We start from the raw sequence: 12,874 nt of genomic DNA on the forward strand, positions 1-12,874 counted from the left end.
CAAGGGGAGCTGTGCAGTGATGCTGTGACAACGCAGGGGGATACCAGGGGGTCATCCCAGGTCTGTCAGCCCCTGGGAGCAGGGCTGCATTGCCAGAGCTGGCCGTGGACTGGGCAAACTGGGAAGGTCCAGATTCCTGAGGAACAGGAGATTGTATGGGGTGGAGGGGGGCTTGTTTCCTGGCTCCCCTGCCCTTTCAACATCTAGAGGCTGGGCATCGGGGTCACCCAGGGCCCCCCAGCCACTACTGGGGAGGGATGGTGAGACCATGTGTCCAGCACTGGCACTGCTCTCAAAGGGACCAGTCCTTGCCATGGGGACATGCCACTTATCAGGCACAACTGGTCCCCTCACGGCTGCAGGCAACAGCCTCGGTGATTTGTCTGCATTGGGGACCCATCACCCACCAGCTGCTGGAAATAAGGTGGAGGCTTCCCTGAGAATGGAGGCAGCCATCTCCACTCCAGCCAGGTTCTTGCTCCCTTCCTGAGACATCTTGGGTGTCACATAACACAGTCTGACCCCAAGGAGACATCCCTGCACCAAGCTGCAGCTCGCACCCAGGGCCAGTGTGGCTGTCACCAACCCCAGACCACTGTCCTCCAAGCTGGAGGAGAAGGAAGGAGTCAAGCTCCCTCCTGTGGCCACCTGCACCGGGGTCTGCTGGGCTGCGCAAGGCTGGGAAAGGGCTGGCGAGGAAGGCGCACTCCCCTCCCCAGCCTCCTGGAGCCAGGACATCTCCCTTGAACGTCCTCTTTTGCAGGGATGCAAGGAGAGATCCTGGTGCTGTGTTCATCCCCAAAACCGACCGAGCCCCCAGGTAATGTTATGACAGTGTGTATGGTGGGGGGAACCACTGACCGTCTCCCTGAGCCGCAGGGTCATGCCTGGTCAATGCCAGGAACCAGGCTGGCACTGGCGTGGTGCAGGATCCCATGGCTGTAGCTGCTTTCTCTACTGACCCTGCTGGAACCTGCCACACACCCCGGTGTGTGGCAAAACCACAGAGGACACCAGTTTCCCACACCACCTTCCTTTGCATCGCCCCATCCCTGCATCACTGCCATCATCCAACATCTGCTTTCCTCCTTTTCCCCCTGATTTGGGAAGGGAAGAGTTGTTTGGGGGCCAGTACAAATGGGGCAGCAACCTCATCTGCTCTTCTCACCCACCAGGACCTCAACTCCGGGCTGGGCTGCCCCCTCCCAGCCCTTTCCTTGTCCTCCGAGCAGGGGATGAGGATCTGGCTATCCCACATAAGGGGCCCAGGGAGAACATCTGTGGGAAGGAGTGCCCAGGACTGCTTTACCCAGAGCAGGTTTTGGGGGATGCTGAGAGGGAAGGGGGTGGATGAGGGTGCCGGGCTGCTCCAACTGCTCCAGTTCCTGCACCTCTTCAGTGCAGGAGGTTGCTCTTTAAGTCCCTCTTTCCTCCTCTAAGCGCCTTAGGGAGCAGGGGCGAGAGAGATGCTGGTGCTTTTTATAACAAATAGCCGTAATCCCCTCTGCTCACATCGCCTGCGCCTTCCTGCCCCGAGGCCCAGGGCTGAGCCTCTGAAATGGGGGCAGCTGCCCAAAATCTGCCTCAAAGCCCTTCAGTTCCCAGCATCGCCTCTCTCCCAGGACACAGATCCCAGCTGGGGCTGGTTCTGGGCACAAAATCCCTTTGCAGAAGGCTTTAGAAGGCCACAAGCATTGCACCCCCTCCCAGTTGCAGCACTCTGCCAGGGACAGACAGACAGACAGACATACAGAGGTGTATGGGTGAGCACTGGAGCAGCTGCCCAGCCTCTCCACTCTGCTCTGAGACTCACAGGGTGGGAACGAGCCCCACAGCACAGCCACAAGAAAGCCCTCAAGAGTGGCTTTTCTTTCTAATCCCCCCTGCCTTTAATAAGAGGGAAACTGAGGCAGGGAAGGAGTGGGGAAGGGGCAGAGCACTCCTGGCCCCACGGTGGAGGAGCAGAGCCCTTTGCCGGTCAGCCTGTTAGCTTTAAAGGCTGACAAAGTTCCACACCTGGATGTAACCCCCAAGACCTGAGCTTTGGTGTTTTATCAAGGTCATTTTGGTGCTGGGGTGGCTGGTTTCCCTTACCTGGGCTGCACCCATCCAGGCTTCATCCCTGGGGACAGAGGGGACTGGGAAGAAGGGATGTGAAATGGGGCAGCAGGAAGTGTGATGGGGCAGAAGCAGGTGCCTGGGAGAGGCATATTCCACCTCCCGTCCCGGTCCCAGTGGCCAGCGCTGTCCCCCCACCCAGCCCCAGCCCCAGTCCTCCCCCCAGGACCACAGCCATCTGCAGAGGACAGCGAGTGCTGCAGCTGCTTCGCTCCCATTTGGGGATATCCCCCTCTGGTCCTGCTCCCCATCCTTCCCCACTGGTGTCCCCAGTGGGGACAGATCCAGACATCCCCCTGAGAGGTGCAGCATGGGGACATCAGCTCTGGCCAGGCAGCGTCCCTACCCTCCCCTGCCAGTCCCTGCTGCCCTCTCGGCTGCCAAGCAATTTCTCCCTTAAGCAGCTCAGCTTTTATGTCTCTCCAGCCAAAAGTCCCCCTGCCTCTGCACCCTGCCAGGGGGAACCCAACACAACTTTTAACCTTCTACTGTTTCTGGTTTACTGCCCACACAAGATGCAATTTTCTCCAGACCCTAGGGACCAGGGGGTATTGCAGGAGAGGGCAGCATGGGAAATCCTGCCTAAAACTGTTCAGAACCTGCCTGCATCGCGTTCCCCTGCTGCAGGCCGGGCCCCTGCCTCCCACAGCCTCTTTGCGACACATTTGCTGTCATTTTCCCTTTAAACACCCCACAGGGAGGAAAAAAAACCCCAGGGGTGTTCTTCTAGGTCAGGCTGCCCTAAGACGGTGAAAGAAGATTAATTTCTCAGAAGAGCAATTCAGATTTTTCTTCCCCTCCCTGCTGGGGACCGAAGCAGGGCTGGCGGGCAGGAGGTGGTGGCAGGAGCACACATATCTCCTGGGCACACGCAGCTTTTGGTGTCACCCCTGGACTGGCACTGAGCGGGGTGTCCCCAGGTCCCTGCCCTGTGTGGGAGGCAGGTGGGGACTCTTGCCAAGTGATGGGTCACACAAATGGGAAGAAGGTGTCACATCGGGGACCCTGATGGGGCAGGGTGGATGCCCACCACCCAGGGAGGAGGAAGGGGAGGGCTGTGCCACCGCTCCTTCCTGGCACCCTGGATGGGCTGGAAGCAGGGCACAGGCAGGGAACCAAGCCCTGAGCATGTCCTCGTCACCCATCCATGCCCACACATCCATGAGGCCCCAAGCAGTCACACTTGTTTTTCACTCCCAAAGAGCACCGGGAAGCTCTAAAGCCAAAGGATTAGTCTCCAAAGCAAAGGCCTGGCCTGCTGCCAGCCCAGTGAGATGTTTCCCAGAGGCTCAGCTTGCTCCTGGCTCGTGCTCCAGCTTTGTCCTGGTCACTCAGCCGCTGACACCAAGAGCAGACTCTTGGGGGGTCCCACGGGTGGGGTGGAGACAGGAGGTTACCATAAGAGTCCCACTTGGTGCCTGAGCCACCCTGGGCAGTTGGAGCATCCCCTGCTTGGTGTGGCTTCTCCAGTGTGTAATAGAGGTTGAGCACATGCTGCAAGCATGCCCTTTCCTTAGAAGACTGGCGCTGGGGTACATCTCTCCCTTCTCCTGGCTGCCTCTTTGCATAAAACCTGTAGGAGGTTCCTGCTTTTGGAGACCTGTAACCCTGGGGCAGTGGGAAAGAAAAGCTGGAAACCAGCTGGAAATTCAAGACACAGGAACCCTCCACTGGGCTGGTTTAACCCCGTACTGGGGGGTCCTGGGCAGGGCATGGGGAGCAGGCTGGGTGAGAAGTGCTGGCCGAAGGAGAGCTGGACAATGGGTCAGCCTGGGTGCCAGGTCTCCCAGGACTGGGAATGAATGCTGTCCTGAATTGGAGGTGGTTTTAGCATCATGGGGCTCTCCCTGGGGATCACCTCCTTACTCCAACCAGCACCAGCACTTCAGCCTTGTCCAGGACACCATCCCCACTGCCAAAATAGGGCAGGCTGGGAGCAGGGCTCACGGGCATGACCAGCCCTTCCTGCCCCATTTGTTGGCCTCTCCTGCCCCACGCTGCCTGCAACGGGTCAGGCAGCACAAGCCCAGGACTCTGCTCACCGCGCTGCTTCCCGGTAAGGCTCACAAGAGCACCATGGGGTGCATGGGCCCGCTGCTCCCCAAGGGGCTGGGGTGGCCTGGGGGACACCCCCCCACTGCCACTGTGTCACTTCACACTGCTCTGCCTGAAAACTTTCTCTCGAGGGGAACCGAGGGAGCAAAGCAGCCTGTGCTCAGCTTGGGGGAACCGACAGGCAGGACGATGTCAGCCCCGGGTTAGACTTGCTTCATCTGGACCTTTTCTTATCTTTTCATCTCTGAGCAGCTGGTGACAGAGGCAGAGCCATGGCAGGGAGGTCTGAGAGAAGACTGTGCTTGTGCAGGGCCCCCATTTTAGAGCAGCCCCAAGCAGCTACAATACATGGAGTTTGCCTTCCAGCACCTGATCCCTGAGCGATGCACAGAGAATGGCACAGGGAAAACAGGGAGCATTTCCCCCAGCACCGAGGAGGGTGGGGGTGCCAGAATCCAGCCCTGCAGGCTGCACTTGCACCCACATAGCCCCTGCACCCACTCCCCACGCAGGACACCCCACAACAACGCACTCCACGCCAGCAAGTGTAGGGTTGTGTGGGGCCACAGGGCTGCCAGACCAAAGGCCACAGTAGTTGGCAGAGGGGCTGGGTGCCACCTCCCCTCTGACCATGGGGACCAGCCTCTTCCCCCCCTCCACCCCAGGAAAAAATTATTTTCACACTGCCTGCCTGCAAGAACTAACATAAATTGTTGAAATGGCTGCAGTGCTCAGGGGACAGGCCCTTTTGAGCCAAGCTGCACATAGGGAGGGGAAAGCCCAGGGGACTTTTTAATAACTAGCAAGGGGAGCTATTAAAGTGTTTTACTGCCTCGTTAAGACAGTCTAATCTCTGTTTATATCTTTAAAAAAAAAATTGGCTTGTTGGTGTTTTTATTGTAACAGAGGTGGGTGTTTTCTGGCACTGGCTGAGATCCTGCCTGCTTTATCTGCTTGTTTTCTTACCTGATACCAGCACTGAACAGCCCAAGAACAGCCCAAGGGCAGCATCAGGCAGGGCCAGGCAGACTGCTCCTACCTGGGCAGCAGTGAGGAGAGAGGCTGCGGATCTGTGCTGCGGACTGTTTCCCACCCTTGGGTGCTCTGCACCCCATTGCTGCACCCACCTTCCAGCAAGACAAAGGTCCCCAGGGTGTTTCCCCAGGGCAGGTTTGGGACACGCTGGCTCTGCATGTGCCTGGGCAAAGCCTGGAGGTGGGTGACCCCTTGCCCAGGCAGCCCAGACACAGGGCAGAGGGTGGCAGGAAAACTCTGAGATCTCATCCACCCCTCCAGCTCCAAGGGCTGGGATTCAGGGGGATACCCAGATTCTGGGGCTATGGCCAACTTAGGCTCCTGCAAGCTAGGCTGAAGAGTCCATGCCCAGGGGAGCCCCAGCAAAGGCTCATTGCAGCCATACAGAGCTGTCCGACTGCCGGAGTCTAGGTCTGGAAGAGGAATAGTCTGGGCATTTTGTTTCTAAGGTTTTCTTTATTTTATTTTATTTTTTACCTCAGCCCAGCAGAAAATGGGGAAATCCTACCAAGTCCTGCTGGCTCCAGCATCCACCTCTCCATCTGCAAAAGTTCACGGTTTCAAAGCCAGGAGCCGGAACGGATGCTGAGGCCGGGATGGCAGGGCTGGATAAGCCACTTGCGTTTTCTTTGGAAAGGCTGATGTTTGCACGAGCACCAGCTCCAGTGGTTTTAAATAGACCCACCCAGGAGCAAATCCCAAAGCCTGAAATCAGAGCTGTGGCTGTTCCAGCCCTGGGCTGGGCTGGAGAAGTCTCTGTCCTACACCCAGACCCCCCCCTGCATGTCTCGGGTAGAGGAGGCCACAGGAGCCAAGGCTGTGGCTGCAGAACAAGGGAAGCAAACAGAGACCCCAGCATGGCTAATGGGGCTGGCAAACACCTAGAACAATCTTCCTTGGAAATTTGGGACAGGAAGGGTAAAGCTGCTGTTTAGCTGGAGACACAGTTCGGTCAAGCCCATCTCCCAAAGATCCAGTCTCACCAGCATCCTTGGTCCCAGCAGATGTGCTCTGGTAACCGGCTGCTTCAGGAAGCATGATTTCTATGAGTCACCACTCTGATGTGAGAAGGGACAGATCCCCACACACATGGTCTGTGCCTGTATCAGGACTGGGGCTAAACCTGCCCTGCCTGCAGAGCTGCCAGCAACTCCAGGGCATTTCAGCCCGGAGTCTCTCCCCTTCTTCTAGAAACCCCCATAAGCTCCACAAAGCATGGACAGTGTGGCCTGGGAGAAACACTACCATTTATTAAGCCAGCTATTTTTTGTTGAGAATGATTTTAACAGCGCTGGAGGACATACCCTGTCTCCCCCAGGGATCCTCAGCTGATTTATTGCATGCAGGGCTAGAAGTAAAGCGGGGAACAGCCAGCCTTGTGGGACGTGGTGGCTCAGCAGCAGTTGCAGAGCTACACAGGAAGCCACAAGCTGCTCACAGGCGATGTCAAGCCAAGCACAGCTGCTCCAGAGCAGGCAGATGGGATGCTTGCATAGGGCAACCTGGTCCCAGTTTGCTGGGATTCCCCCAAGTCCACGTCAGGTGCCGTCTCCAGGAATTTTGGACGTTGTCCTGCTCTCCACGTCCATCCAGGGAAGTCCTGAGGATTCGCAGGAGAAGGGAGAGTGCTTGGGGGTCTTGGCACAGAGGGCAGTTTCCACTGAAGGTGCTGCTTCAGAGACACAAAGCTGGACCTGTCATGCACCTGACCATCTTCCTAACCACAGCCAGCTCACATCTTGCATCTAGAAAGAGTCACAGCCAGGCCCTCCCTCTCTCTTGGCTTCCTACTGACATCAGGAGATGTTGTCCCCACTCCCACCACCCCAACAAGGAAAGATCCAGGCTGCAACCCACAGAGGAATGGGAATAATGGCACCATGTCAAGAGCAAAGCTGTCACAGCACTCGCCTGGGGACAGACATACCCATGGGTCGTGAAGCCAGGACCCCCCAGGGTTGTCGATGCGCATGGAAGAGCCGTCTCCTTGAAGCAGGGTGCTGCAGGATGCTCAGAACCTTCCCTGCATCATCTGGTGAAGGCAGCAGGCCCTGCCCAAGCTCTCACACAGCTCCAGCTGCAAGCCATGCTCTACAAGCCAGTGAGGGGTGTGCTGGGAGGCATGGTGGGTGGACAGTAAAAGGCACAGGCAGAAGCCAAGGCTAAAAGGACAGAGAAGATGTCTCCAGGACAGGGTCGCTGCAAATCCACCCCAGCAGAGGAGCCTCATGTTTCTGGTTGCTGGTAGGGGACAGAGACCTGGTGCCATTCATCACACAGATGGAGAATCCCAGCCATCGCCCCCATCACACTGCGTCAGGGGAAAGCACAAGCCTTTCTGAGTCTGAGCCCTGCAGGCTCTGCCAGGCTGCTCGTACACTGCCACATCCCAGGGTTTCTGCAGGACCTGGTCCCGAGGTGGAAGACAGTCCAGAAACAAATTGGGAGAACTGGATTTCCATCTCCCACCCAGCGCTTTTGCCCTTGTGTAATCACATTGGGATGAGAAGTCTGCACCATCATCCTTCCTCCTCAGGGCATGGACAAAGGCTTCCCAGCCCAACGGGACCAGCTACAGTGACTGCCCTGATCACACTTCAGAGTGGTTTCACAAAGGTGTTTAAACCAGGCAGGGCTTCACCCACAGGGAAGAGGGTTTTAGCATCCACCATGTGCTGTGGCCAAACCCCAGGTGCCCCAGGTCAGCTCTACCCCGGATGGACACTGGCCTTGAAGGCAATGATGAAAATGAGCACATCCAACAGGGATACCCTGCTGATGGTCCTGCCCCGCATCTCGCACTGAGCATGCTGGTACCACTGAGCTGTGGATGTGTGAGAGCATCTCCTGTCCTCTCTGGGTAGCTGGTTTGGGGGAAGGGTCCCCACTTTTTGTAGACAGGAGGCTGAGGATTAGAGGGGAGAGGTCCCAGAAGTCCCACTGTCTCAGGTTTCCCCACCAACCCTCCCCCGCCACCAACATCAAGGACAACAGAGGAGTGACCAGCCACCTGCAAGCACCACCCCAGAGCAAAGGATTAAATTTACGGGGACCCACCTCTCCCAGAAATTTGCCGCAGGTCAGGCACCCCCTCCCTTAGGGCTACATCACCAAACACTGACAGGGGCGTCAGAAGAACAGTGCAACACCACCAAGACAGGCTGTCCCCCTCATCCAGCCACCCAAACTCCCCCAAGCAGAGACAAGTGAAGCAGAGCGGGCAGTTGGGAGAGCTGGACTGGGAAGGTGAAGCTATGGGCTACAAGAACGTCACATCGTCCTGAGACTGGAGCCAGCGCCAGTGGGCATCGTACTCCAGGTGCAGTTTGCTGTTGAGTTTGCAGTTCTCAAAGTCAGCCTCGGCTTTCCGAGCCTTCGCACCCAGGTTCCCCTTCCCCAGCTTCTCCCCGGCCCCTGATGGCAATTTGGTGTCTCTGCCTGGTTCCTGAGAGGAGGGCTGCTGGCCCAAATACCCGTTGGCCACCTGGGGCTCCTTAGCAAACCGGTGATCCTGGGGCAGCCCGGGTGGGGAGAGGTCCACATGAGGCCACTCGTGCTCCGCTTTGCCCTTCTCTTGCTTTGCAAGACCCCTCTCAGTGTCGATCCTGACCCAATCCTGCTCTGCCTTGACCAGGGCTCTGCCCGGTGTGGATGCGGCGGTGGTTTCAGCAGCGTTTTGGGAATACTCATCCATGTCATCGGCCAACGTGTCCAGGTAGCTACCAACGGAGATGCTGTCCAGCTTGTCGTTGGGGTCCTGCAAGCTGTCCCAGCTGCCCCGCCGCGAGGCCGCCTGGCTGTCCACCAGGCTGTACTGGCTGCTGGCCAGGCTGCTGCACCGGCTGGTCAGCGTGCTCCTCTCCTCCAGCAGCCACTTCACCGCCTCGATGCCCTCATTCACCACCACCAGCTGCTGCAGGATCTTCACGTCCACCGCTCGCAGGTAGGCCTGGCAGGGAGACAGAGAGTGCAGGGGTTTTGAGAGGACTGAGGTGACCCCGGTGGCTGAGGGCCCTGAGTCCCAGCCCAGCCTGGCAGAGGTGTCACCATGGTGGCCACAGGTCTCCTGAGCTGCCTGATGAACAGCATGCTGTGGGGGAACACCTTGCAAGGAATCATCCCAGGGGACCCCGTACAAGACCTGGGGACACAACCATCGGGGACCAATGACTTACGGCACCCACTGGCCACCAACCCCCTCGGGGAAATAAATTTAGGGCACTTATGTCACTGTCTCCTACGGGGACAGGGGTAAGCAAGGAACTAGAGGCACTGGGTGCAGATCTGAGCCCAGAGCATCCCCCAAGCCCTGGGAGGCAGCTGGCAGGGCAGGAGGGACCAGGCAGGAATGTGGCAGGACATTGCTCAGATCTGGCTGCACCATCAGCACCTCCTTGGGCTGTTTCAGCTGGGTCCCTTCATGCATTTATTTCCCCCTTCTAGGGTCTGATCCAAGCCTGGTGACAGCGTGACACGGCATGATTTGGAGCCTGAGACCCAAATCACTCCCAGAACAGGGGAGGATGGTGTGGGGGACAGGCACTGCTGATCACACCACTCGCCTCACCGACTTCTGCCCCTCTGAGCCTGGGAGAAGCTCTTTGCAAGACTTCAGTTGCTGCAGAAACATCTGTTTTCCTAACGGAAAGCCCCGCATGCCAAGACATTCCTGTCTGTGTGATACTGGCCGCCGAAAGCCACTGGATTTCCCCTGCGCAGGACGCAAATATTTTGCCAGGAAAGGGAATAAAGCGGCGGCGGGGGGAGAGGGAGGGAAACCCATTGCAAGACAGGTACAGGCAGCCTGGGAGTGATGGATGCCCACGGGCTCATTCACAAACACACCCCATCCCAATCCCCAGCAAGCTGCAATGGAAATCCACGCGGTCCCCTGGAATCATTTGTAAGCACAGCACCCGGTCCCCAGCATCCGGTACCCTCAGTCACCCGCCCGCCCACGGGTGACCCGCCGGTCTCTTGAGACCCCTGTCTCCGGTCCCACAGCAAGCGCAGCAATAAAAGCATCTGAGGAAGGAGCCTGGGAAAACTCCAGCCAGGGTTTTGGCACGTGATGCCTCTCAGTCCAGAGGACACAAAAAAAGTGGCAAAGATTTGTAGAGAACCGACACCAACCCCCCATTCCCTCCCCACACTCCTCAAGCTGGATTTAAATAAAAAATAGCTGCGATGTGCCCAGACTGGGGCAGGAGCCAGCTTTGAAGTGCAGAAATTTCCTTTCTAGGCAAGTTATTTCAAAAACTGCCTACAATGGACTTTTTTGCATGCGCTGCTAAAGCATCTGGCCTTGGCAGGGAGAAGATGTGGGAGGAAGAAGTCTGGGAACCCCTGATGGGGGGGTTCCCCATTTTTCTCTGCCTCATGGAACTGTGTCTGTCAGAGATGCAGGGGAGCCACCCTGAGAGCAGAGGATGGGAAATCGCTCCCCGCTTTCTGTACTGTTTGCTGAAAAGAGTCAACCTTTGATTTGCTGCTATTTCAGGTCAGCCTGACCCCTGCCATTGCACTCCAAATAAACGCCTCTCCAGCAAATCAAGGTCGGCATGGGAGCAGACCTAGGTCCAGCTGCTCCCTATATTCCTCCAGATGTGGTAATGGGTGCACCACAACGACCCCATACTATCCCAAAGTCCGCATGGTGCTCCCAGCCCGTGCCCACCGGCATCCGGACCCATGGCAGCAGCAGCATCCAGAGGGGAGGAAGCCAACAGCAGTCCTGAGTGCATGGCAGGGGGCTGAGGAGACCAGCCTGGATCCCTGCTCCAGGCTGTGACACCCTGCACTGCTGCTGTGCCTCAGTTTCCCCGTGTGCATCCTGCAATGCTGTCCTCCTCTACATCCAGAAATGTCCCCCTCCCTCTTTCAAAGGGGACCCCACGGGCCAGTGGAGCAGGGGGGACCATCATGCTCTTTCCCATGCTCTCTAGGGACAGGCAGAGAGGGAAGAGCATCCCTCAGGGGGATACGGTCCCGCTCCCCTCCCCCTTCAGGCACCATCTCCCTTCGAGACATCTAGCCCCTGGGATGAAACATCCTCCTTGGACCAGGTGAGAGTGGGAATTTGCCGTCTTCTCCTCCCACCGCCCACTCCTAGGCCAGCTTCTCCTCTGAGCACTGGGTTTTCTGGTCTCTGCTGGGGGAGGTGGGGATGGGACACAGACAGATTTTGGTTCCTGTTCATGGGGATGGGGAGATGGGGGGAGCCCCATGCTGGGCTTTGGGTGCCGTTCCCAGGCTGTTGACCTGAGTGTGAGGTGTCCCTGTTTCTTCACTGTCCGGAGAGAAGAGCCAGGACAGAGAAAGGAAAAGCCTGTCTGAGCCAAGGTTCATAACGTGCTGCCAAAGCCAGGCCTTGCAGAACGTGGGCTGACCCTGCCTGCACCTGAGCAGGGCAAACACCGCCACTGCTTCCTCCTCCTCCTCCTCCTCTGAGCAACCCAGGGCCTGCAGACCTTTCTCCTCAGGTCAGAGTGCAGCCTGGAAGCCGGCGGAGAGGGAGGATGAAAGCAGAGGGAGGATGAAGGCAGAGGGAAGATGAAAGCTTTTATGCCGATGGGGAATACCAATCTGGCCAAAGCGTGGGTGCGAAGGGCTCAGGCTGAGTGGGTCCGCAGCCCCCCGCGTGGCAGGCAGGGTTGCTGGCATATTTAGCCTGTTTCCCTATGGAAACGCTGCTCATTCCCTCCCGCTAGCGTGTCTGTGCGTGGGAGAGTCCCTTCCCCCAGCAGCACTTGAACCCATTGCCCAATCTCGCCACGTTTCCCGGAGGCGCAGGCATCGCCGGTATTTGCTCCCTCCGCAAAAAGAGGGAGGCGAGAAAGCTGCCACCGGCACTCCCACGGTCCCCGGGAAAGGCTGCCACCGGAGCTCATCCCTCTACTAGCCACCCGAGAAGCCCCAGCAAAAAGCAAACCCCGGGAAAGCCCCCAGTGATGCTTGTGCCTTGTCACCCAGGGGGTGACACCCGTGGGGGGGGACCCGCCACCATGCCCTTGACGAAGGTCCCTGCCCTAAATCCTGATCCCCGGGACACCCCGGTCCCCGCCGGAGCCAGAGCCTGGGGGGTGCGTGGGGTGAGGCGGGCAGGACGGAGGGGGGCGGAGGGGTCCGTGGGACTCCGGGGGGGGATGCTGCGTGGGTCGGAGGGCAGAGAAAGGCCGGAGGGAGGGATATGAGCTGGGGGCTGTTAACCCCTCCAAGAAAGAGCAAAACCGGAGGGTTGTCCCCAAAAAGCAGGCAGAGCGCGGGGCACTACTAGGGGGCTGTTACCGGCGGGTGGCAGGCATTACCCGGGGGTCGGGGGCAGTTACCGGGGAAGGGGGGTGGCAGGCAGTGCCCCCAGTGCCGCGGGACTCACCAGCTCGAGGCGGAGCGCCCGGAGGCGGTCGGCGAGCGGCGAGCGGGCTCCGCGGGCCGGTGCCGGCGGTGCTGGCGGTGCGAGGGCGGTCTCGGCCCGCAGCCCCCGCAGCAGCCCGGCGGGCGGCCGCCGTCCCACCTTGCTGGCCAGCTCCCGCAGGTCGGCGGGCAGCGCCTCCCCGCCGCCCTCCATGCGGGTGGGGGGCGCAGCGGCGGCGGGGCCGCGCGGGGCGGCGGCCGCGCTGTCACCCCGGCCCGAGCCCCGGCCCCGCCCCGCCCCGCCGGCCCCGCC

At 58.9% G+C, this 12,874-nt stretch overlaps 1 protein-coding gene across 1 annotated transcript; it reads right to left on the reverse strand.

The window, feature by feature from the left end:
• Positions 1–6,435: 6,435 nt before the first annotated feature.
• LURAP1 (leucine rich adaptor protein 1) lies at positions 6,436–12,840 on the reverse strand. The gene is made up of 2 exons (XM_074876145.1): positions 12,584–12,840; positions 6,436–9,157 (listed from the first exon to the last, which is right to left on the reverse strand). Exons 1-2 carry the CDS (start codon positions 12,773–12,775, stop codon positions 8,468–8,470), a joined length of 882 nt encoding a protein of 293 aa, XP_074732246.1. The 5' UTR covers positions 12,776–12,840; the 3' UTR covers positions 6,436–8,467.
• Positions 12,841–12,874: the final 34 nt, after the last annotated feature.

This window comes from Strix uralensis, chromosome 8 (genome assembly GCF_047716275.1).
Source record: "Strix uralensis isolate ZFMK-TIS-50842 chromosome 8, bStrUra1, whole genome shotgun sequence".
NCBI lineage: Eukaryota > Metazoa > Chordata > Aves > Strigiformes > Strigidae > Strix > Strix uralensis.